At 46.5% G+C, this 25,220-nt stretch overlaps 1 protein-coding gene, 1 long non-coding RNA gene and 1 pseudogene across 35 annotated transcripts in view; 1 reads left to right on the plus strand and 2 right to left on the minus strand.

Annotated features, from left to right (window-relative positions):
* AFF1 (ALF transcription elongation factor 1) overlaps window positions 1-25,220 on the minus strand; it is a 195,997-nt gene that overhangs the window by 109,549 nt on the left and 61,228 nt on the right. For 8 of the 32 annotated variants that reach the window (XM_084973576.1, XM_021101786.2, XM_084973574.1 and 5 more), the window contains exon 1: window positions 21,359-21,592. The exons of 8 other annotated variants lie outside the window; for them this stretch is intronic. In XM_084973576.1, the coding sequence (XP_084829702.1) occupies window positions 21,359-21,375 (17 nt within the window). In that variant the 5' untranslated portion in view covers window positions 21,376-21,592. Of the gene's footprint in view, window positions 1-4,941; window positions 4,994-8,692; window positions 8,855-21,358; window positions 21,593-25,220 lie in introns of those variants that run through there. 16 more of the 32 variants (XM_084973585.1, XM_084973577.1, XM_084973595.1 and 13 more) reach the window with 5 other exon arrangements.
* LOC146401085 (uncharacterized) lies at window positions 2,335-4,378 on the minus strand (annotated as a pseudogene). The gene has a single exon (XR_014813468.1). The product of XR_014813468.1 is annotated as an uncharacterized LOC146401085 (transcript).
* On the plus strand, window positions 4,503-17,005 carry LOC106504773 (uncharacterized). 2 transcript variants are annotated; one of them, XR_014813493.1, is made up of 3 exons: window positions 4,503-5,023; window positions 6,255-6,794; window positions 9,504-9,783. It is a non-coding gene; the product is annotated as an uncharacterized LOC106504773 (long non-coding RNA). The 2 variants fall into 2 exon arrangements; XR_014813494.1 differs by lacking the exon at window positions 9,504-9,783 and adding an exon at window positions 16,924-17,005 and having other exon boundaries at window positions 4,860-5,023.

Consider the following 25,220-nt stretch of genomic DNA (forward strand, 5'->3'; position numbering starts at 1 on the left):
TATTTGCACCATCTCACCTCATGCCCCAACTCCAAATTTCTCACAGGAAGGGTCCAAAGAACCCCAGAGATGGCAGCTGTTGTTTTTTGGGGTTGTTTTTTTTTTTTTCCTTTTTTAGGGCCACACCTGCGATACATGGAAGTTCCCAGGTTAGGGGTCAAATCGGAGCTTCAGCTGCCAGCCTCAGCAACACCACCAGGTCCTTAACCCACTACGTGAGGCCAGGGATCGAACCTACCTCCTATCCTCACAGCCGCTAGGTTGACTTCTTAACCCGCTGAGCCACAACGGGAGCTCCAGTATGTCAGCTCTCCGCAACCACACTTTCCACCTCCGGGAACTTTCTTAGGGCAACAGTCCCCTGAGAGCGGCCTGCAGGCTCTTCTCAGCCTGAAACAAGGATCTCAACTACGGTACACACGGAAAGCGATCAATTTTAGGAATGAGCAGAGGGGGGCTGCCCGGGTGGAGCATGCAAACGGACTTAACAGTGGCCGCGGGTGATCAGGAAAGTCAAAGGAATCACTCCGTCCACACCCTCTTTCCTCCTCACGGCCCCACAGAGGGTGCACAGACCGGGCACCCCCAGAGCATCAGGCCACGGTCAGAGCCTCGCTGTGCAGAGCAAGCCTGGCACCCTAATTCAAATGACCTCACCCCACCTTCCAGACCCCCAAGGTATCACTCTGTCTGCTGAGCCAGCGGTTGCAGTTCCAGGGCTGAAAAGGCTCAGTAGTAAATTAAAAGAAACATTTAATGGACTCTCCCACCCCAAACTATTCCTTAATTTCCTGACATGACTAAGCCCAGAAACTTCAGAGTGGGGAGTAAAATTTGAGTGACAGGAGAATAAGGCTACCCGTGCAAAGAGGGGCAAAATTTTTCTACCATTCCTATTTGACTTATTTTTAATCACTGCTTAGATCTCAACCTATACATGTACACGGAACAAAGTTTGCAGAAACAAAAAGATGGACTAGACCAGGGGGGTGGCAAACGAGGGCCTATGAGCCAAAGTTGGCCCCGAGGCCTGTTCTTCCCCACATTTATTGGGACACAACCCTGCCTCTGTGGTTCCATACTGTCTGCGGCTGCTGTGGTCCTTGAACAGCAGAGGTGAGGAGCTGCAAAGCTGAGGAGCAGCCGCAAAGAATGCATGAGCGGTAAAGCGTAAATTATTTGCCATCTGGCCCTTTACAGAAAAGGTCTGTCAACCCCTGCACTAGACCCTACATTATTGAGAGAGAAAACTCAAGGATGAATTTTTAAAGTCCATTTTGGAGTGTTTCATTTTGAAGGAGGGGAGCGCAGGCTGCTTCTGAAATAACTTCTAGAATATGCACGTCTTTCAGGAACCCCCAATTTCTCTCTCACCAGCTTTCCTGCCTGGAGGGAAAAGATGGGAAATCTCCATTCTTATCTCTAATAATCTAATTTTAATGCCTTACTCTCTTATTTCAAAAGATGGGCAGCATGGAGTGTGTGGTGAGCAGCGTCCCAAGGGGGCCGCCTGCAGGTTCCGGGGCCACCCACGATGTCACCCGCTGTCTCTAGGACTCAGCTGCCGCGTCTGCAAGGCCTGACCTCACGGTCAATGGCTTCAGAAGGGTCCCGCAAGAGTTTGGGAGTAGAAGCTCGAGGGATGTCTGAGGCATAAAACATAAAACCATGCCAGGCACTGGTGCCAGCTGCATCTTCACCGGAATGAATAATGGCCTACAGACCGCAATTATTTATCCGTTTAGGATGAAAGAAGTGGAAAGGACAGGATGTAAGGGAGCTGGCGGAGCCTGGGACTAAGAGGCCCCAAAGCACGAGACAGCCCATTCCACGGCCCCAACTACTCCAGCAGGCAGGTGGGGTTTGGGGAAAATATGAAGAATTAAGCCAGGGGCTGCTATGTGAGGTAGGACTTACTGTTCCTCAAATGTCACGGTTCTTTAGAAGTCTGGTAGGAGGCGGCGGCACCCCTAGATCGGAGTACCTTTATTTGAATAAAAGGGCATCTGTGTGGTTGACCATGAAAGGAAACTGGTTGGCAGCCTTGAGGAAATTAAACTGAGATCTTTTTTTCTTTTCTGCTTTTTAGGGCCACACCCAGGGCCTGTGGAGGGTCCCAGGCTAGGGGTCTAATTGGAGCTACAGCTGCTGGCCTACACCACAGCTCACAGCCACACCGGATCCTTCGCTCACTGAGCGAGGCCAGGGATCAAACCCACAACTTCATGGTTCCTAGTCGGATGCGTTTCTGCTGCGCCACAACAGGAACTCCTCAACTGAGATCGTCAAGTGGAGGTTGAGTGAACTTCTTATTTGATGTCTTCTTCCTTTCAATTTATTTATTTATTTTCTTTTGACAGCCACATGTGCAGCCTATGGAGGTTCCCAGGCTAGGGGTCGAAATGGGGCTGCAGCTGCCAGCCTACACCACAGCCACACGGGATCTGAGCTGTACCTGAGACCTACACCTCAGCTTGTGCATTCTTAACCCACTGAGTGAGGCCAGGGATCAAACCCACATCCTCATGGACCCTAGTCAGGTTCTTAACCTGCTGAGCCACAGGAGGAACTCCCAGAATTTATTTTTTTAATTGAAGTATAGTTGATTTACAATGTTAATTTCTGCTGCACAACAAAGTGATTCAGTTATACATGTATGTATACAGATTCTTTTCCATATCCTTTTTTCCCTTATGGCTTATCTCAAGATACTGAATATAGTTCCCTGTGCTATAAATCTTGCTGTTTATCCATTCTCTACATATTCCCTCCATTTTAAAACCTCTTAAGGGATCTCCTATTAATTAAGGCTACTACCCCCGTTCTGCCCTCTGTAAGATGCTGCTTCCCTCACAACTCTACCCCAATGATAGACGCAACTATTCCTTTACAATAAGACAGCTGAGAAATAACAGGACCGTTTACATTAGACGCTACTGAAAACTGGAGGATAACAGAATAGAAAGTACCAGGTAATGTGCAACCAGATCATCTGATTGACAAATCTGTCTATACGGCCACCGCCTGCCATCACCCCAGCCTGCTCTCATCCTGCCCCACAAAGAGGCTCTAAGAGCCCTGGGCCCACCCACGCGGGAGGAGGGGCGTGTCCAAGACCACCTCTTTCAGGAGAGCCCCTGCCCCCACCTGTGACTTTCACAGCAATGCTAGCATCCCAGAATTCCTGTGATGCCTGCCTGGTTAAAGTAGCAGGGGGCAGCTTAGTCACATTCTGTCACAGGCATCTTACTGTTACCCCAAAATAGGAAGGTCTTAAAAAAGTGGACAGGGTCTCAGCTCCCCACAAAGTGTATTCACTAGGGGAGGGGCTATTTTCAAAAAAAAAAAAAAAAAAAAAAAAAAAAAAAGTCTTTCGTGACGTTGGAGTCAGAACTTGATTGTTCAAAGCACTCAATAATGAAGACTTTGCTCATTTTAAGGAAAGCAGTCTAGTCACAGACACAGAAGAAATTTTCGTTTTAAGGCCCAGGAGAAGTCGTTTTTAAAACAATACTCAATATATCTCAGAAGGATCAAAAATCCCAGAAACTCAAAAATAATCTAGGAGAATTCTCAGCAAGAGAAACCCCAGGTAAAGAAAAATGTACCTTAATCCGAAGGTTTCGGTCTGAGACCTCAAGAAACCACCTAAAGAATCTCTACAAAATGAGATTGATTTTTTTAGTGTCCACAGTATTTGTTAATCATTCCTTTATCAAGAGACACTATTCCTTAGCCCAGATGTTCATGATTCATGGTTCAGGAACACAGGTAAGTAACAAGCTGCCATGAAACACAACCCAAAGAAACTCTTGACACCCCCACATCACTGCCCCTCTGAAAGAGACCAGCCTTCCCCATCTCCTCCACATCTTTTATGGAATCATAATTTCTGTAGAAATCTGCATGCACTTTCTTGCTTGGTTCAGCCACAGCGAAATTACAGAACATTGCACATCCCAGGGGTAAAATGAATGCTCGCTCCAACACCGCCAAAGTGCAGGTGCTTGGCCAGAAGGCCACGTGTCTGGGGTTTTGTCAAAGAACTGGAAGCCGTGGTCGTTTTTCTCCTTGACAGTTCCACCACAACGTCCTTCCAGACTGATGGAGAAACATACCCCCAACGAGACTGTATCAAGTCCAACCAACTCCTCTGACAATTAAATAAACAAAACCAGAAATGACGCCCTAAAGGATCCAAAATAAAACTAAATCGTGTCAATTGACTCATCATTCGACACACACACCAAAAATAACCCTAAGATCAGCGCTATAACTTAGCAGGGGTTTGGGCTGCACAGATGCATGCACTGTCCAAACGCACCAGCACATTTTGTGGCATATAAATTTTATGGCAGAAGGGGGGAATAAAAACCCTGTAAATAAACATACAACTTTAGTGTTTAGTGTCCAAGCTGAAGTATTTACGGGAAAGTACACTGCAACGGACATACGAAAGTATTTAGGGTGGCATAAAAAGCACCAAAGACAGATTACTGAACGAAGAGAGAAACAGATATATGGTCAGGCACATGTAACAGAATGTTAATAGTGGAATCTGAGCATAAGGCTTTTTACTGTGATATCCTTTCAACTCTTCGGAATGTTTGAAAATGTTCAGAGGACCGTGTTAGGAAAAACCATCACGAGGATAAGCCAGTAAAGGTCACGGCATCTAAGAGGCTGCCACCGGCTGGGAGCGCCTAGCTCGTCCCACTGGACACGTGTGGAGACTCGCAGTGAAATGTGAAGCTTTATCAGAAAGAAGAACGTGGAAGCCCAAATCCATCTCTCAGCCTTTGGAAGGAAAGGAACTAAAAGAGCAGCCTTGAACTTGGGCGACACGTCAGCACAGCTGTGGTTAGCGGAACTGAAACAGCTGAGCGGGCGCGTGCGTGCAGCAGGAGCGCTGTCTGCACGAGCACAGGGAGCAAACCCTACCTCACTCCTTCAAAGTCCTGCTCTGGCTTCTGCTTTTTGCTCTGGGGAGAACCTACAACAGCAGAGAGACACATTTGCATGGGTGAGTTTCGGGCTCCCAGCTGTACAGCTTTCAGGGCAGCCTCCCCAGCAACCACCTCGAAATCAGGATTCACCCTCCCCTCCTCCCGCCTGCAATCCTCAACTTTAAAAAATACATATTTTGATTTTTTTTTTTGCTTTTCTCTATTTGAGAACTAGGCTGTTTGTCAGGTTTTGGGAAATTAATCTTCTTTGACTCCTGCCCTATTTCTTCATGTACTGATTTAGTGCCTAAAAAGGAACCACCAGAATCGCATTTCCTTCTTCATATTTCAAAGTGTTTTTCTTGCAAGTCCTTCCCTACAAAATCACCAAAAGCCAGAAAGCTTTGGGCTCTAAGGAGGGCCTGATTCTGCGGCTCTCTTTCCCCTAGTTTAAGTTACATCTGATAGCTAAGATACAAAAGGCTCACATTTTAGAAATCCAATTTACACCAGTAAATCTGTAAGACAATAGCTGGTTACTTTATACCTACCGATCTCCCTTTCGGCATATTTGTTCCCTCCAGCTAGTTCAAAATGCTGCTGCTATCAACCTCTTCCCTGCCAGATAACGCTGAGGCCCAAGTCCCTCTGAATTCTCTCCTTGCTCCTTTAGAAGGCTCACCCTAGTTCTCTAATGGCCCTCGTCTGACCTCTCACCCCTCTACCACCTCCCACCACAGAGGAACTGGATGGCCACTCAAGGTCTCCAAAGGGACATGTGCATATCCTACCAAGGTTCTGTTGAACTTGGGAAGGCAGAGAGGAGGCCAAGCAGTATCAGACAGGACAGAACGCTCTGCTCACCGGCACAGTAAGCTGGATGAGAGCATCGTCTTTGGAATTAGGGAGGGTTGAGTTTGGGCTCTGTCCCATCCCAGCTGTGATCCCCTGGGCATGGCATTTATCTTCTCTGAGTCTCAGTTACACCAGCCCTTAAAAAGGGGTGGTGCTGATAGCAGTACCGGTTTCCTCAGATCAATGAGGATTAAATGGGCTAAGGACCGCTCAGAGGCACCGTGAACAGAGAGCACTCAGGTGGGCAAGAAAGACGCCTGAAACTGTCCCTGCAGGCACCTCCAGCCCTGAGAGCACAAATACTGAGTTCTTCCCCTACCTCTTCCTACTTCACAGCCTGCGTTCGCCCAAGCCCCTCTGCTTCAACAAACCCTTTCCTCCCCACACTCAGAAGCGCTTCTTCCATTTTCTGAGTTTCGATGAGAACTCTGACCACTTCTCCCTTTTCTGCAGGGCTGCGCCATCCACACGGAACTCAGCAGCGTCTTGTGCACTGGGTCCCAAACAGGCTACCTCGCTTTGGGACCTGCACCGCCTGAGCTGGAGCCTGATCACAAGGTGCTCTGACTCACAAACATCCCCAAACGTATGGACGAGGGGGAACCTGGAGAGCAGGGGTCCTCAGCTTTGGGGCTCCTGACATTCTCAGCCGCATCCCTGTGCTGGAGGCTGTCCTGTGCGTGTAGTGTAGGATGTTTAGCAAGATCGGCAGCCTCTGTCTTAGGTGATGGGGGCACACCCTCCCCGCTGTGACAATCAAACGTTTCAAGACACTAGCAAATATCCCGGGGGGGGGGGGTCGTCAGATGTCCTCCTCCTCCTCTGCCTTCCTCCCCCAGGTTGAGAGCCACGGTTGTAGAAACTGCGTCCCCACATCACTGTTACGTTTCTACTGAGAAAGCAGACTGGAAACACACATGCAAGTCTTGCCTGACAGCTCCATGTGTGACAGGCACCTTCAAGACTTGGACCTGACTACCTGTGACCAACAGGGTAAGTCACACACTCTACGCTTTAGCTTCCTCTGCTCTAAGGTGGAGATAATTATACCAAAAATTTAGGGCTGCTGTAAGAATTCAGGTACCTAATGCATACCTAGTGCTTAGCCCAGTGCCTGGCACATGGTGAAGTATTCAGCAACTTCGAGCTATTAGAATAAATATATACAGCCGGAGTCCAAGAGCTGAGCAAAGCAGCACAGGCGTTGGTCCCCTCCCCCGCCTGCCCTCACCCCATCCTATGCTCCACCCACTCCCCTCCTCCCCAAGGAGAATGGAAAATAAATACTTAAAACGATGCAAGAGTCCCTAGAGCAGACAGCATATAGAACAGGTAAGAGAACAGCAGCAAACAGGAGAATTCAAGGATGGCATCAAGTGTGGTGCCCTGCAGCAGAGACAAAGGGGTGCTCTTTCATACTAAAGAGAGGCAGACGATGTCTGTTTCATCCCGCCATGGGTTTCTGACAAGGAAGCAGCATCCTGGGAGTTCCCGTTGTAACTCACCAGGTTAAGAACTCAACTTGTATTCACGAGGACTCGGGTTCAATCCCTGGCCTTGCTCAGTGGGTTAAGGATCCAGCGTTGCTGCAAGCTGTGGTGTAGGTCGCAGACGCAGCTCAGATCCCGAGCTCCTGTGGCTGTGGTGTAGACCGGCAGCTGCAGCTTTGATGTGACCCCTAGCCCGGGAACTTTCATATGCTACAGGTGCGGTCCCCCTTCCCCGCCTCCAAAAAAAGGAAGCAACATTTTGGAGGAGGACAAGGGGTAAAAGGGATTTCACATCTTTAGTCCATGAAGGGTCCACTCTATGTATCTGCCCTTCCAGATATTACAGAGTTCTCTGAATTACAAATATCCCACAATTCCCAAGAGCTGCACCGTCTCTCCCTAATGCCCCATGGGGTGAGCAGGTTGTGGGGAAAGGGTACTTCCAGCGCTGGGCATCAGGAAAGGCTGACCTCACATTGCTGCACTTTTCTGTACCCTGGGAGGAGTTTTACACACACCCCATTTCCCTTCTCTCCCTCCTGTTTCCTGTTTCACCGGCACAGCTCAGTTCAAAGTCAGGCACACATTCACACACAATCATGTTCCACTTTCTCCATCTTCCCTTGGCTCCATCACGAAACGAAGGGTCCCTGACCAGATGGACGAGCCCATGAAGGACCAAGCCATTTCATTTCAATGGAAGGCTGAAGGAGCTTCGTAGAGGCTTGCGTAAGCGGTCACTTGCTTTGTAACCTGGGTCAGTGAACCTCCACGAGCCTCAGTTTTTTCATCTGTGATGGGAGTGATAGTCTCTGCCTTTCAGATTCAGTTTTACCAAATACGAAAAGTTCCTGTCTCAGGGTTCAGAACATAACAGAATGGTCAATAAGTATGGTTATTATCATGTACCAAACCATGCAAAATGTCCTTCAAAGTCCGAGCTGACCAACAGAATACTCCCACCCGAATTCATTTTTTTCCACATTCTCCTCCTAACAAACGACCCCACTCTTCTCTCCCACCAAAACAAAAAACGAACTGAAGTGCAGGATCAGCCATCGTCTCCGATCGTGGCTTGTGTGTCTGCTTCACTTCAGCAGGCGCACTCTTTTCCATTAGTCCTAAATGTTTGACGTTTGGGCACCATTTTGGCCCCATAAGTGAAGAAACACTCTGGGTTCAGTCTGGAGGCTTAACCTCCGTCGCATGATTCTCACTGCGGCTTCTGCAATGTACTCTGTGTCCCAAAACCATGTTGGGGAGAAAAACAGTAATTAGGAAACGATCTATGCTTTTTCAAATTCCCAACACCTATTGGGATAACCACCCTCTTTTACCAGCCTAACTACAAAAATGTAGTTTAAGAAAAAATCATTTTTGAAATAAATTAGACATATTTACCTTGGAGTTCTCTTGCGGTGCAGCAGGTTAAGAATCCAGTGTTGTCACTGCAGCGACTTGGGTGGCTGCTGTGGCTCAGATTCAACCCCTGGCCTGGGAACTTTTCCACATCCTGCGGGGGGTGGGGAGAGGTTCCCTCAGGTAAATAAATAATTTCAGTGGCTCCTGTCCTACAGTTTGGGCTTTTCTCTTTTTTTGGCCACACCCACAGCATGTGGACGTTCCCAGGTCAGGGACTGAACCCACACCACTGCAGGGACCAACACACTTGCATCACAAGGGAGCTCCTAGGCACAATTTTTAAAGGAGTCCTATAAAAATGTCAGTATCTGAATTTTCTATTCCTGATAATTTAAACAATCTGATTAAGATTGACAAAGTTAAAGACAACTGCCAAAAACCTGTTTATTGGAGTTCCTGTCATGGCTCAGTGGTTAATGAATCCGACCAAGAACCATGAGGTTTGGAGTTCGATCCCTGGCCTTGCTCAGTGGGTCAAGGATCCCACGTTGCCGTGAGCTGTGCTGTAGGTCACAGACACGGCTTGGATCCCGCATTGCTGTGGCTCTGGTGTAGGCCGGTGGCTACAGCTCCCATTGGACCCCTAGCCTGGGAACCTCTACATGCCAAAAGGGCGGCTCTAGAAAAGACCAAAAAAAAAAAATCTGTTTATTACCTTAGCAATTTTAAAATGAGACAGAGTAAAAAAAAAAAAAAAAAAGGCATTTTTTTTTTCAAACTAATACTTAAAAGCATGGTTAGAAATAGTTTCAGTCCGCATGTATGATTCCAACTTCTCCTCCCGAGGCAGTGTGTGCATTCTGTGTGAGCCTGCGTGGACATATCTGCATGTGTGAAGAGGAAAAAATCCCACAAGGAGTCTTCAATTATTACGAGTGTATGGGCTACCCTGGCTCTTCACCTCTGCCAGTCTAAAAGGAAATACGAATGAGTGCAGTTCCTAAAGACGGCGCTCAGTGGAGTTTCCACAATCAGAACCATGAGCAGACTGTGATGTCTATTAAAATCTCCACCTCTACCTGGATCCTAGCGTAATGTAAAAATAACACCTTTGCTGTAGTCAATGTTAACTGATCAATTTTTGGTTTTTTAAAAACATATTTTTAGCATGGAGGGGGGCATATGGAAGTCCCCAGGTCAGGGATCGAACCTGTGCCCCAGCAGTGACCAGAGTCGCTGCAATGACAACGTCAAATCCTTAACCTGGTGCACCACCAGAGAACTCTGTAAGCAAAAAAGAAAGTCTTATCCCTTTCAAATGACAATCTCAAAAATCACAACAGTCTCAAGTAATCCCAGCTTCATCTTCTCCCCTCCCCCATACACTGACTATATCACTTACCAAAGACATATAAAGAATAATTCAATGATGTAAAGAAAAAGCTCAAAAGGAACAGAAGTTAAAATACTTGGTCAGGCATTCCTGTCATGGCTCGGTGGCTCAAGAACCCAGCTAGTATCCATGAGGACACGGGTTCAACCCCTGGCCTTGCTCAGTGGGTTAGGGATCCAGCTTTGCCATGAGCTGTGGTGAAGGTTGCAGACATGGCTTGGATCCCGAGTTGCTGTGGCTGTGGCATAGACCAGTGGCTACAGTTCTGATTCGACCCGTAGCCTGGGAACCTCTGTATGCTGTGGGTGAGGCCCTAAAAAGACAAAAGACAAAAAATAAGAAAAAAAAAATTTTTGGTCAAATTGTTGAAATTTAAGGAAGATATTTCTCTTTCATTTTATTTACAATTAACTTTAATATACTGTTGAATTCATTTTACTGAATTACAAAAGATTTTAAAGAGCCGAAACTGGAGTTCCCTGGCGGCCAAGCAGTTAAGGGTCCAGTGTTGTCACTGCTGTGGCTTGGGTTCAGTCCCTGGCCAGGGAATTTACACAAGCTGCAGGTGTAGCCAAAAGAGAGAGAGAGAGAGAGAAAGAGAGCCTAAATTATATCTATTACGGTCAAGGAAAGGTGAATGCCCCACAAGTTTGCTAAAAAATAAGACGCCATCCACAGCAGTACAGAGACTGCAAAACGCTCCTTCTGCCTAAAGCTAGATGTAAATCATCTCTCGAAATATGATTCCATTTACAGTTATGTTAACAATTCATTCACTCATGACGAGAGCCAATGGGATTTCCCAAATATCCCCAGATAAATGAGTGGCGTCTGGCTCGTGAGTCAGGAGTCCCTGGCACCCTACCGTGCCTTTTCCACTCCATGAAAAGCTACAGAGAACACAGTTGTCCTGTTTGAAACTGCAGCACTTCTGAAAAACAGGATGAGGTTTTGTAAGTTTGTGAGGAAGTCATCCTATTAAAAGCCACTCGTTTTTGACGAAATACTCAAATTGATCTTGAAAAATATACATAAGAAAATATCCACGAGAATTCTGAAAGCATGAAAGTAGAGATTAGTTCTATCACATTTTTTTTTGGGGGGGGGGTCTTTTTGCTATTTCTTGGGCCGCTCCCGCGGCATATGGAGGTTCCCAGGCTAGGGGTCCAGTCGGAGCTGTAGCCGCCGGTCTATGCCAGAGCCACAGCAACTCGGGATCCGAGCTGCATCTGTGACCCACACCACAGCTCACGGCAACGCCAGATCGTCAACCCACTGAGCAAGGGCAGGGACCGAACCCGCAACCTCATGGTTCCTAGTCGGATTCGTTAACCACTGCGCCATGACGGGAACTCCACATTTTTGGAGGGGGGGGGGCCACATCTGAGACATGTGGAAATTCCCAGGCCAGAGACTGAACCTACACTACAGCAGTGACAACGCTGAATCTTTCATCGCTAGGCTACCAGGGAACTCCTCTATCACCTTATTAAAACACATTACAGAGGTACAGTGGTTGAGTCTGAGGATGGCTCTTGAACGGAGAACAGAATGGTTAGCTTTCAAGTGGGCAGGTGGGGGCTGGGGGCTGGGCCACCCTCCCACTCCTTAAACCAAAATAAAATCCACATGCACGAAAGATGTAAAGATATATCTTCTATTTAAAAAAAAAAAAAAAAAAAAAAAAAAGATTGTGGAGTTCCCATCGTGGTTCAGTGGTTAACGAATACGACTAGGAACCATGAGGTTGCGGGTTCAATCCCTGGCCTTGCTCGGTGGGTTGAGGATCCGGTGTTGCTATGAGTTGTGGTGTAGGCTGCGGTCTCGCTCGGATCCCACGTTGCTGTGGCTCTGATGTAGGCAAGCGGCTACACCTCCAATTTGACCCCTAGTCTGGGAACCTCCATATGCCGTGGGAGTGGCCCAAGAAATGGCAAAAAGACAAAAAAAAAAAAAAAAAAGATTGTTACCAATACTCAAAAAAGCTTGCTGAAAGTATATGTAAGAAACTAGTATCTTTAGGGGGAGCAATTTCTAAAATGAAGCCATAACCAATATGAGTATCTATGCATCAAAAGCATTATATCAACATTCATGGAGTTCCCATCGTGGTGCAGTGGAAATGAATCAGACTAGGAACCATGAGGTTGCAGGTTTGATCCCTGGCCTCACTTAGTGGGTTAAGGATCCAGTGTTGCTGTGAGCTGTGGTGTAGGTCGCAGATGCGGCTTGGATCCAGTGTTGCTGTGGCTGTGGTGTGGGCCGGCAGCTGCAGCTCCAATTCGACCCCTAGCCTGAGAACCTCCACATGCCCGGGGTGCAGCCCTAAACACACACACACACTGCCAATGAAGTGCTAATGCTAAAAAGACGATCTGCTTTCACTCACCACCACCACACATGCACACACAGATAATTTTGGAGCATCTTGTGAAATATTCCTGTTTGTAAAATAGTTCTATCTCGGCCTAGAGTTTGGAGCACACCCCTGACTGAGGAAACGTCACCACCCTCCCCTGGCAGGACCCACGTTTGAATGATAATTGTCAGAAGCTTCGCTTAGATAACTTATCTCTGTGAGGCTGGAGTAAATGAGAACAGCTAATTTTTGCCTGAATGTTTGTATTAAAAAGCACATTGAAATAACAATTTCTAGGGTCACGTTGCAGTTATGGAATCAAGGAACTACATTCAATAATGTATTTGGGATCCTTGAGTTGTGGGTTGGAAGTTTCCTGTGGGATTTTTGACAACTGCGAGCATGCACTTTAAATTTTCATTTGGTTTTCTTTAAATATTTCTTGATAAGCTTCTTCATCAAAAAGCCCAACCACAAGACATAGAAAACAAACATATGGTTACCAAAGGGGAAGGCGGAAGGGATAAATTAGGACTTTGGGAGTAACAGATACACACTACTGTATATAAAACGGATAAACAGGAACCTACTCTACAGCACAGTTTACAAACCCCGCTAGTATCCATGAGGATGCGGGTTCGGTCCCTGGCCTCGCTCAGTGGGTTAAGGACCCGCTGTCGCTGTGAGCTGTGGTGTAGGTTATAGATGCGGCTCAGATCCTGTGTTGCAGTGGTGTAGGCTGGCGGCTGTAGCTCCAATTTGACCCCTATCCTGGGAACTTCCATATGCCATGGGTGCAGCCCTAAAAAGACCTAATCTAAAAAAAAAAAGAGAAAAAAAAAAAGCCTACGAAAACTCACATTAAATAAATTGAATGATTTTCACTTTATCTTTGGAAAATATGACTGCTAACGTTAAAATATCGAGATGTTTGTAAAAACAGGCCCTGGTCATGAGGGTTAAAATAAAAACCCTACACTATCAGCAATATGATAGAAATCACCAAATTCAATCTTTTATAACCTCCAATCTAGGGCTTTTTTTGTCTTCTGGGTACAGTTCCCATTTAAAAACCAAATCTAAGTTTAACTGGTTCAAGTGTTATTAAAATCAGGCGACAGAGACAACACTAGCCTGTATATTCAGCATCTTCCGGGAGCAGAACTTCATTTTGGAACAAATGTAAAACACTGGTTTTCATTCTACCCTTTTCCTATCCTAATGTTAGTGAATACTGTGGCCTAATTATTTCCATGTGGACAAAGTTTACGTTTACCCAGCTTTTTTTTTTTTTTTTTTCTTTTTTTTAAATGAAGAGTTAGCACAAGTATGGTTGAACCCTAAAAGGGAACTTGGAGAGTTCCCATCGTGGTTCAGAAGGAATGAATCTGACTAGGAACCATGAGGATACAGATTCGATCCCTGGCCCCGATTAGTGGGTTAAAGATCCGATGTTGCCAGTGAGCTGTGGTGCAGGATGCAGACTCGGTTCGTACATGGCCTTGCTATGGCTGGGCACAGGCCAGCGGCTATAGTTCTGATTCGACCCCTAGCCTGGAACCTTCCATATGCCATGGGTGCGGCCCTAAAAAGACAAAAACAGGGTGAGGGGGGACTTGGTGGGGGGCAGGTGGTGGAGATACACAGACTATAAAAGATAAACAGAAAACCACCATTCTCCGAAGTATAAATGCCAGGTCAAAGTTACTTGAAAATAACATGAGGGCTTCAGCTATGTTTTATTGTCCAAAACTTTGAACTAATACATACCATTTTTTTAACAGCAAAAAAAACACCCTACTTAAAACAGCATATTAACTCAATGAGAGGTTATTTTCATTGAAAGAAAAAAGTTAAAATCCTAGTATCATAGACTCAAACTTTAATCAGCATTTTGCCAGCTATTGCTACCCACTAGACAGGCCATCTCAGAAATGTCTACGATAGAAATAGTAATTGGTCAATCATGAGACAAAAATATGTAATTTCTGCAAATTACAGAAAAAGCTGGAAAGGAAACAGGTTTTGTACTTTTGTACAAAAAACAATGGGAACTGGTTCATTTTATACCACTTTCCATAAATTCACATCCAGAGTAAATCAGATACACCTGTATTTTTCAAGCAGCGAGACGGGGGAGAGAGAAGCCATTTAACAAGTTATCCAGATGCACAGTATCCAGGATGAAAGTCACATGATAGTCTCAGCTCCATCACCAGCACAAAAACACATGCCCCAAATCAAAATTTAATTACACTGCACGACACAGTTTGTGAATTGTGCTTCATATTTTATCAACTGTTCTGCTTTTGACAGGACAGTTTCCTGAAGGAAAGTTCCAAGAAGTGAAAAGTCACAACACCCACATACCAGAAAGTGTTTCCTGAATTTTGTTTCAGGAACTGACATCTGCTGTAATTTTAACATTTACTTCCCACAGGAGGGCCATTTAAAAATTGTTGTTGCCTATTATTTGTTCGATGACAGTACACACAGACAATGCTTTGATTAGAAAGAAAAGAAAACATACCAAACTTTCAGTTTCAAACGTGTGGATATAATTAATCAGTTTCAAACGTGTGGATATAATTAACCAATTCACAGTTAATAACTTTTCCCTGGGAACAAAAACATCTGTCACCTGATAAACTGGGAGGGGGGGTAGAGAGCGAGTGAGTGGTTTGGGGAGGGAGCCCAGAGTGGACAGGAAAGGGTCAATTAAGTACCCAGGCCCCTGCAGAAACGACTCTTGGGAAAGGGCTGTTGGCTCAAACACTGGACATCCCTCCTTAGGACCCTCCTTTTTCTTTTCTGTTTTAAAATATAGGTACTCTTGGCCATTTCAGCTAACACAAACATTTATAGAGGCTGGCATCTACCCTCCCCACCAACCTCCTGTCGATGTCAGTGCGGAGGGGGGGATGTGTCTGTCCGAATACACGGTCTACTTTGTAGGGTGCGGTATCTCGCTCACACACGCCTCATTCCACAGAGCGTGGCAGGTGGGCCTCTGGCCTCAGACCCAGCAGGGCTCCACCCACGCTCGACCCTGGACCTCCCATGGGGGGTGGGGGGGGGGGGAGGCAGATCTGCATGTGAAAAAGCACTCCTGGCGTTTCTGGTGTCTAATCCGGTTGGAGAGCCCTGAGCATAGTATAAAGACATTGCCCCTAAAATATTCCCTCACTTGTATTTGTTTCATGGCCAACCAGCCAGCAGTCAGCAACACTGACACGAAAGGCAAGTCCCTCTGGCGTAAGATGAAGGCGGGCCAGTGACTCTAGCGTCTCATCCTTACTCCCCCAGTCACCCAAACAAAGGGGCATGTGGCCCGCAGACCTCTGAGCACTCACGGTGGCGGGGGCCACGGCGGAGGAGGAAGGACAACCCAACATCCTTTTAGAACGTGGTCGAACGGCGGGTGCCCCTTGGAAACACAACACCTAATACCAAAATAAAGATCACTTAGCTGTCAATAGAAACGTCCCCCTTCTGTCTGCTTCAGTGCCTTTTGATGAGATGGCCCCACTGGGATTTCCTCTCCAAATATTAAATCGGACATCAAATGACGGCTTTGAGTCATTGCCTTAAGAACCTGATAGGAGTCCAATCTGGTTAAATTAAAAACGGAGCCAATAAACCAATGCGAGAAAACAACAGACGTTCACCAGAGAAAGAGGCTTTCAGGATATGCAGTCGGCTGGCTTTGGGGCCGTCAGGTTAAGCTTTAACTCAGGGTGCAGAGATAGGAAAAGGGGAACGTTTGCACAGGGGCAGCAGTCTCAACACTCATCACTGCCAAGACCCAGAAAGTCAGCACGGGGGGGGGGGGGGTTATTAAAGTTAATTTTTACTTTTAGGTCTCCAAGGGCACTAGCACCACCAGTTATAAATCTTATTCCACCACCACCCCGCCCGAAGCCTAAATAAACTTTATCTGGTACATACATATATTCGGGCAAGGCATCATTTTGCCTTCTACTGGCTGTAGTCTTTTGAGCCCATGAACACAGGCTGTATTCATACTCAAATAAATGAAGAACCATCTGAAGCGGAGCTAAAATTCTGCAACTTGAGCTCTTCCCCGATTGTTGTTGTTGTTGTTATTTTCAGTAAAAGGACAGGTAATCGTTTGAGCTGTCAACGTCACACACCGATCCCATGTCACTACCATGTAACTGAACCACAACAAAGACCGTGTGATCCCCAAGCGTGCTGTGTGTGTGCTTCCGAGCCTAAAGGGACAGACTGTACTTCCACGTGGTGCTGAGGCATGGTCGGAATACTCTGCTGCTCACCGTCTTTCTCACGACATCGCACGCACAGGGCTTTCTCCTTTTGGAGGACAGGAGATTTTGGAAATACAGCTTATTTTCCTATCTTGGAAAACAAACAAATTAGAGAAAATTGCTAATGGAAAACCAAGTGTATATATGTAGAAGCAATCAAATTGTTGCTCTCCTTCAAAGCAATAATGAAGCTAACTGATTTTTTGTTGTTTGTTTTGTTTTGTTTTAGGGCCGCACTTGCGGCATTCGGAGGTTCCAGGCTAGGGGTCTAATTGGAGCTACAGCTGCCAGATCCGAGCCACGTCTGCAACCTACACCACAGCTCACGGCAACGCCGGATCCCTGACCCACTGAGCGAGGCGAGGGATCGAACCCACAACCTCATGGTTCCCGGTCGGAGTTCCACCGTGCCACAACGGAAACTCTGAAGCTAACTGGCTTGATAATTCTTCTATTTTATAGCCACTAAGTAATACCTAGCTTTGGATGCTCAAAACAAATGCGATCGTCCCACGATGAGAGAGAGAGATCTCTAAGCCGGGAAGACGATAACCAGAGTATATTCTGACATTGAAATCGCTTAAATGCAGCATTCATCACATTTTCAAAAGAGCATGGAGCCAGCTACTGAATACCTTTTCCTAGCATAGGACGGAATCCTTCGGAGTCTCCCGAGAGCCCACTTAGGTGAATTTTGCCAAAGAAGGGACTCAGTCTCCTTCCGTCTTCATCATGGAAGCAGCTCTGCTCTGAGTCAGGAAGCTCAGCCGGGCTCTCAGGATGAAGCAGGAGGAAATCACTTAAGAGACGGGTCTGTGTCTCTCTCCTGTCAAGGACACTGTTTACAGCGGTGTCATGAGGGAAAAAATGAAGACATTCACGGGGTCCAAATGCTGCATAAATTATTTCCCTCTTGAAATCACTTCCCTGAATGAACAGCACTTTCCACAACACCAGAACAGCCTTCTTGGCTACTTGCTCATATTTAATCAACGCGTCTTCGCTTTCCCTGAATTTTCTTCCAAGGTGATCTTCACAAAGCTCATAAACCAGGGGTGGGGGCAGAGGACGGAGCAGAACTGGTTCCATACCAGTTCAGGAGCCCTGCTTCTTGCAGCGGAAAAAATCTGCCCCACCAGAATCAGAGAGCCACCAAAAACCGGCTTCCTCATAATCTTTGGGAACAATCTGACTTTGCTCGATTATTTTCTTAACTTCATTAACTTGAGTCAAAATTGAACAAACCAACCAAAACCAAAAAACTGTGGGAGACTTGACAAAACCGAATTTCCTTTTGCAGTTGGTCTGAAAGTGCTTTCTTCTGAGGTGTGCTCAGCCACCAGAAGCTCCTCTCCTCAAGGAGCAAGTTCAAGTCCCCCACCCCCAGTCATGCACCTCTCCCCCTCCTCCGTGGGGGCTGGGAGGGGGGTGCGGCCAGGGCTTCTCACACAGAGCAGCACAGGATGCATTTTCTCATCGGTTAATCCCAGACAGCAGTTGAAGATACTACATACTCCTTTCTAGAACTGAGAAAGTGCTTCAATGAAGGGGTGAGCGGCAACCGAGGACCAGACAAAGCTGTCCTTTCTATTTCACCCACCCACACGCTCAACATAAAGCAACGAATCCTTACAGAAAAGGACAGGGCTACCAACGGAGGGATTCCATGCCTACCCCTGCCCAGCACCAGTCAACCAGTCCTCAAGGGAGGCTGTGCAGGCTGGGTTGCATCCTTCTATGCGAGCAGTCTCCAAGTGTTTCAGATCAGAATTTGGAAACTAAAGCCATGCCCTGGAACTATTTCCCATTAATGAAAGCAAGTTTTTACAATTCCCACAAGGACATGGAGTCAATTATCTGCTGTGCTTAGGGATTCTAAAGAAAGCACACACCGATCTGAGACAGAAGACCTGGAAGATGCCCTGCTTTCACTTCTAAACTGCACTTCGAAGGGACCGCCTTTCCCCACAGTCTGGAAAACGCAAACCAAATATCCAATGTTTTCAAACTCTTGACCCCAAATCTAATTTAGAACTTGGGCAACTGACCTTTCATTCGAGAAACGTCTTCCGTATCTAGCAGAAGATGTTTAACTATAAAGCAAAACAAAACAATTTCCTACTTTCGGGTTTTAAAATAAAAGGAAGGGATATGCAACCTCAATTTATGAACGCTCTCGAGCCAAGAAATACTTAGGGAGTCCCTCCTCATTGAATGAAGTACTTCTGGATTATGCAGGGGATACTAAAAAGGAATTTATGTGAAAAATGAATCATACCCACCCCTCAATCTCAAATGAAGAATACTGCCTTATAATAATACCAGATCACGAGAGAGAATCCTGCCAGGGCCAGCTCAGGTGTTCACTATCAGTGCCACGAAATTCAGGTCCATCTAAGTTCTGCCCTACCTCTTTTGCTAAAAAAGAAAAATCACATTATGGGTGCACAATGAAATTGCTGTGGCTAGAACACACTGAGCAATGAACAGTTAGAGTCCCACAACCTCAATTAATTGTTTCAAGAGCAAACAGATGCTGCGAGCGGCACATGGGCAAGATTTTACCACCCCAGATTTTACATGGCAGGTGATGGTTGCCTTTCTCTTAGCGCTACTCGGGCAACGTGGTCCAGCTTTGGGGTTTCCCTGAAATCCAAAAGTACCTGCAATCTTCTCCATGGATTCTCCCTCTGGATCTCAAAGATTACCTATTCTCCCAGCAACACAATGTCTGAGGGACCTTAGACCACATTCCAGCTCTAACAGAAGAAAATGGGCATCTACCACTTGTGAGATACACTCCCAGAATGCGGACCACGAAAACAACAGACACCCCGGCCTCGGCAGCTTTGTTCCGAGTTCAAGGGCACATCCAAGGGCCGGGTAGAAGAGCGGGCTGTGGACGCTCCTCCTATTTCAATTACTAGCAAACTGAAGTACCATACTGTTCACTCGGATTTTTACATCTCACAGAAAAGTAGTTTTAGCAGAAATTGCTTTTGTGCACTGAGGCTTTGCAGCTCCCTTTTAACACCTCGTCTCAGCATTCATGAGGCGGCCTGGGAGTAAGGAAGTGCCGCAGAGCAGCTCAGCAGTCAGGCTCTGCTCTACCTGTGCGACTTCAAGCAGGGCACAGGCTGACGGAGCCTCAGTTTCCTTAACAAAAGTGAAAAATAAAAGTACTTACCTACTTAATGACTAATAATAGCCCAAGAGGTAATCCAATTACAGCCACTGTGCCTGGCACACAGCAGTGTCCAATTTAGCTATTACCTCATCTTATTCTTAATTAGTTTAAGGGCACAGGCATTGAAATCACTCACTCACACCTGAGTTCAAATCCCAGCTTTATACTGAGCTCCACTGGATAGTATTCCTTTAACTTCTTAGACGACAGTGTCTTAATCTAAGGTTTTGATACCACGGACTCTTTTGACAGCTGATAATTTTCAGTAAAGGTTAGCAAAAATAAAGATACGATTTTTGTTTCTCAACCAAGTACTCCTACTACGTGGCCCCCAAGTTAAGCACCTCTTTCTTAAAACAACCAGTAAAGAAAGTGGGACGGGGGATAAATCGCTCAGTGGAGAGGATTTATCCACAAACCACACAGGAGGTGCTCTAGAGAGAGAAGTTCTTTTTCTTCCCAGAAAGTCTGATCTCTTAAGAAAAAATTTCAAGGTCTCATCCAGCCCAAACTTCAACATTAAAGCATCTATTTCTTTGAGTGATCCATCTGGGTCTTCAGACCGGAAACATGTTCAGCCTTGTAAGAGTTCCCCCTAAATCACGGTATTAGATCAAAAAGCAACTTGAGGAGCGCTCCTATCATTTTACCTGGGACACCCAAAGTGCTTTCTAGCAAAACTGAAAGATAAAAAAGAATGTATACCTAAGTCCTAAGCGTCCCTTACACCAACTACTGTCGCAACTAAAATGAAATCACACACAACAGTCTGAACCTCCTAATACTCCCTAATGCCTTGTCATCACTCAAACGCTCATTAACAAAAAAAAGGAACACACCACGGAAAGTCGGGGCTGGAGGTTTTAAGATTAGCGTTCCTCTGACAGCAACTGCAGCTCATTATCCTCTCCCCTTCACCAACCCCGGGACATTCCTGGTCTTTGCCTACTCAGCAGATTCACGCAAGCTGTGCCGTTTTATGTGCAATCGTACATTTTGGCAGTAAAATTTCAAGTCACTCACCAGGCAATTCTTCAACCACCTCCCCCAAGGCGAACTGTTTCACATTAAGTGATTTCTAAAATTCTGCCGAAGGCATTAGCAGAAAGAAGAAAAAAAAAATTGTTTTTTCCAGGACAACCAAAGGGAAGTGCACAAAGAAACTAAACGACAATTTGGGCAAAGACAGACAAGTTAAATCAACTTGATTTCTCTGGAAATAATTGTCTGGGGAAGAGAAGAGAAATGTAACTTACATCTTAACTTTAACTCGATCCCTCTCCTCGCCTGCAATTGCCCAGTACGTGCTCCAAACTGTTTTTCAGCTGACATAATGAACCACGGCATCAGAAATGATGAGAAAGCAATGACAAAGCTGCTTCCTGCCCGTCTTCGCAGCACCCCAACCCTTCCCCTGCAACCTTCAATGCCCCCAGCCATAACGCATTTTCAAAGTTTCTCTCGGTCGCTGCCTTACCTTGACTGGGCTGCCATAATTCAATTTATAGAGCTCAAGGTCTCCTGTCCATCAGAGCCTTCAAGCCGCGGCCCTTCTGCCAGCGCCGCGCTCAGCATTTGCCGGGGCCGGGCGGGGACGATTCCCCAGCGCGACTCCCCGATGTTACGGGACTACCTGCTCCCGAGCCCGGGCGTCCTCAGCGCAGCCTCGGGCTCCGACGGTATTGGCTCGCGCTAATCCTGATGGACATCCGGGCACTGGGGCCTCTGCGGGCGAACTACCCTCCGGACGGGGCCGGGGAGCGTCGCGTCCGAATTCGGAGCAAGTGAGACCCTGCCGGGCGAGTCCAGAGAAGGGAAACCGCAGGGCTCTGCGCGCTACGCCCACCCGCGCGCTGCCCCCGCCGAGCCGCACTAGACCTCGGACCCGCGCTCGAAGGGAAAGGAGACCGCCTTTGGCTCACTTGAAGTTGTCCGAGTTCGCCTGAACACCCCCGTCAACAAAGTTCTGGTGGTACGGTCCGCCTCCTTAAAAGGGCACGGCGCTCCGCCGGCCGGGCCCGAGGCTGCGCCGGGCGGGGGTGCCGAGCCCGAGCGCCGACGGAGCCCAGCTGGCTCGGTGGCTGCTGGGCCCCGCCTGCAGGGTCCTGGCTACCGCTCTCTTGCCAGGTTTTAACAATGTGCAAACACACACCGCCAGAACACGCAGTACCCGGGCGCTCAGAACTCCAGCCCTCATTTGAGCATCTGTGGACTATTGGGCCTCAAGAGGCTGCAGTGAACAAGGAGTAAAAAAGCATAGCAGTGAACCACGTTCGCTACTTGTGATCGTTCCAACGCCTGCAGTCAGGAAATGTACAACTAACGCACACTTGTTTGACTCGGCTGGCTTTCAGTTTTGATTTCGTTACACTGAAACAAATATTTACAAAACGCCCTCTCTTTTATTGGACAACATGCGGATTACAAAGGAAACGGCAACTCATTTGGTACTTGAAGAAGGAATTAAGGAACTGACTGATTTTTAGAAAATGACTGAGCATGCAAAGCAACAGTATGTTAACCACTACAAGTATAAACGAAATCGTGTCTTCCTAAGAGGACCTGGGAAGACATTTAAATTTAAACTGTGCCCTAAGCTAAGCAGGAAAAAAAACGTCGTTGGGCAGGAGGGAGGTTGGGCTTCAGCATCTCGTGGGGACTGCAGGAGCTGGAAACTCTTAGCTGAATGCTGAGTGAATGCCTGCCCTGTGGACTCCCCATTCTACCTAGACTCATGACAGTGTCACCATCTCACAGAGAGCTACTCCAGACTGTATGACTAAGAAGCCATGGATACTGGCAAGTTGACGTCTGGAGGAAAACTGCAAAGCAGGGTCAGGTGAAGGGTGAGGAATGAGAAAGGAGGCCCAAAGTCCCTCCGTGAGTGGTTCTCAAAGTGTGATGTCTGGACTCCTGGGGGTTCCCAAGACCTTCTCAGAGGTCAAAACTATTTTGAGGATAATACAAAGACATTATTTGTCTTTTTCACTGTGCTGACATTTGCACTGATGGTGCAAGAGGAATGGCGGGGAAACGGCTGGCGCCTTAGCACTCATCCAGGCGGTGGCTCTTCACCACACATTAGCAGTTTACAAAAGTCAGTTTCCTTTATGAATATCCCTAAGGAAGCCAGCAGAAGGAATTACTTTTATTCAATCCTGACCCTTGAGTACAGGTCATTTCGAGGTTCTTTGTGACAAGCTGGGAAGTACATACGAAGCAGGGGGCTTCTGTACCGTGAGGCTGTCTAGAAGAAAAGCACTTGTGTAACTGAGCTGCAAGCTGAACTAGCTGTTTTTTCATGGACTACCATTTCTACTTGAAAGAACAATTGACAAACTGTGGTTATTCTGACTTGGGTATTTGGCAGTCATTTTTTCAAAAATGAACAAAGTGAGTCTGTTTCTTCAAGGAAAATAACTGACGGTATTTCTTGACAATGATAAAATTTGAGCTTTCAAGCATTGTGGAAAACTTGACATCTGCCACTCTAAGCTTGACAGTTTCCCAATACTTTTCCCGATGAGGTAAGAATAATCAGAAAGAGTGTGACTTTAGCAGATCTGCATCACTTACTGACCAGTATTTTCTAAGTAGTGCAAATCCACACATGGGTAAAAGGTCCATTGCAAGTGCAGGACAGGCCAATGGATTTTAACACATCAAAGGGAAAAAAATGATATGATTTCCGATTCCACATTGCAACTAGCCTTTAAGAAACGATGCTTAGAGAGTTTTGATATAAGGTCCAAAAGGGGTATGAAAATACTCCTCCCTTTTTTGTGCGCGGCCGGATCTTCTTCATAGATTTCAACCAAAATAACTTTGCAACAGATTGACTCTAGATGCAGCTATGAGAATCCAGCTGTCTTCTATTAAGTTAGACAGTCAAGAGATTTGCATAAGTAAAATAATGCCACTCCTCTTACTAAATTTTTTGTTTTGGAAATAGTTTTTTGCAAAATAAAAATGTTACTTAACAGGTAATGGGTTTACCGTTATTTTAAAGAATTTAACATTTTAAATACCTCGATTTTTTTTTCCCCTTTTTGCCCATGTCCTGAGGCATGCAGAAGTTCCTAGGCCAGGGATCAAACCTGCGCCATAGGAGTAACAACACCAGATCCTTAACCCACTAAGGAACTCAATTTTAATTTAAATTTTTTTTTTTTTGGTCTTTTTTTGTCTTTTCTAGGGCCACACCCACAGCATATGGAGGTTCCTAGGCTCGGGGGTCCAACTGGAGCTGTATCCGCCAGCCTACGCCAGGGCACAGAAACTCGGGATCAGAGCCACGTCTGAGACCTACATCACAGCTCACAACAACGCCGGATCCTTAACCCACTGAGTGAGGCCAGGGATCGAACCCGCAACCCCATGGTTCCTCATCAGATTCGTTAACCACTGAGCCATGAGGGGAACTCCCAATTTTAATTTTTAATACAGCCAAGCATCAATAGATAGAACACACATACACAAAAGTCTTTGGGGTCCTCAGTAATTTGAGGGTGCAAAATTACTCCAGCGTTATTTGGCGATATTTCCACAATCTCCCTCATCGCTCTGCAATCATCATGGCTTCTCTTATACTAAAGGTAACATGATATTATAGCTGTTCCCATGTAACCTCTCAACACCTAGATCAGCTTTGGTACCCTGTCAAAAGCACCTGTGGCAGGAGTTCCTGCTGTGGCACAGTGGGTTAAGAACCCAACTGCAGTGGCTAGGGTTTCTGCTGAGGTACAGGTTCAATCCCTGGCTGGCACAGTGGCTTCAAGGATCCAGAGTTGCCACAGCTGAGGCTCAGATTCCAACCCTAGCCTGGGAAGTTCCATATGCCATGGGAGCAGCCATGAAAATTAAAAAAAAAAGCGCTTGTGGCCTGTGTTAAAAACACAGACTCCAGAACTAGTGAACCAGAATCCTTATGGGGTGAGGTCTCAGGTATACGCATTTCAACAAATTGTCCAGCAAATTCTTGTCTGCTTATATGTGTGAACCACTTACCTAGACCATGCTTATTTATTTACTTACTTACTTTTGCTTTTTAGGTCCAAAACCTGGGCATAGGGAGGTTCCCAGGCTAGGGGTTGAATCGGACCTACAGCTGCCAGCCTACACCACAGCCACAGCAACTCGGGATCTGAGCCTCATCTTCGACCTACAGCACAGCTCACGGCAACACCGGATCCTCAGCTCACTGAGCAAGGCCGGGGATTGAACCTCCAACCTTACGGTTCCTAGTCAGCTTCGTTTGCGCTGCGCCATGACAGGAACTCCTAGACCATGCATCCTGACATAGTGTCTGTGAAGATGTGACCCCTGGCCTCGCTCGGTGG

Source organism: Sus scrofa, chromosome 8, assembly GCF_054392235.1.
Source record: "Sus scrofa isolate SSC_HxYL_T2T_F1_AM1 chromosome 8, Sscrofa_HxYL_maternal_Yorkshire_Landrace_v2.0, whole genome shotgun sequence".
Lineage (NCBI taxonomy): Eukaryota > Metazoa > Chordata > Mammalia > Artiodactyla > Suidae > Sus > Sus scrofa.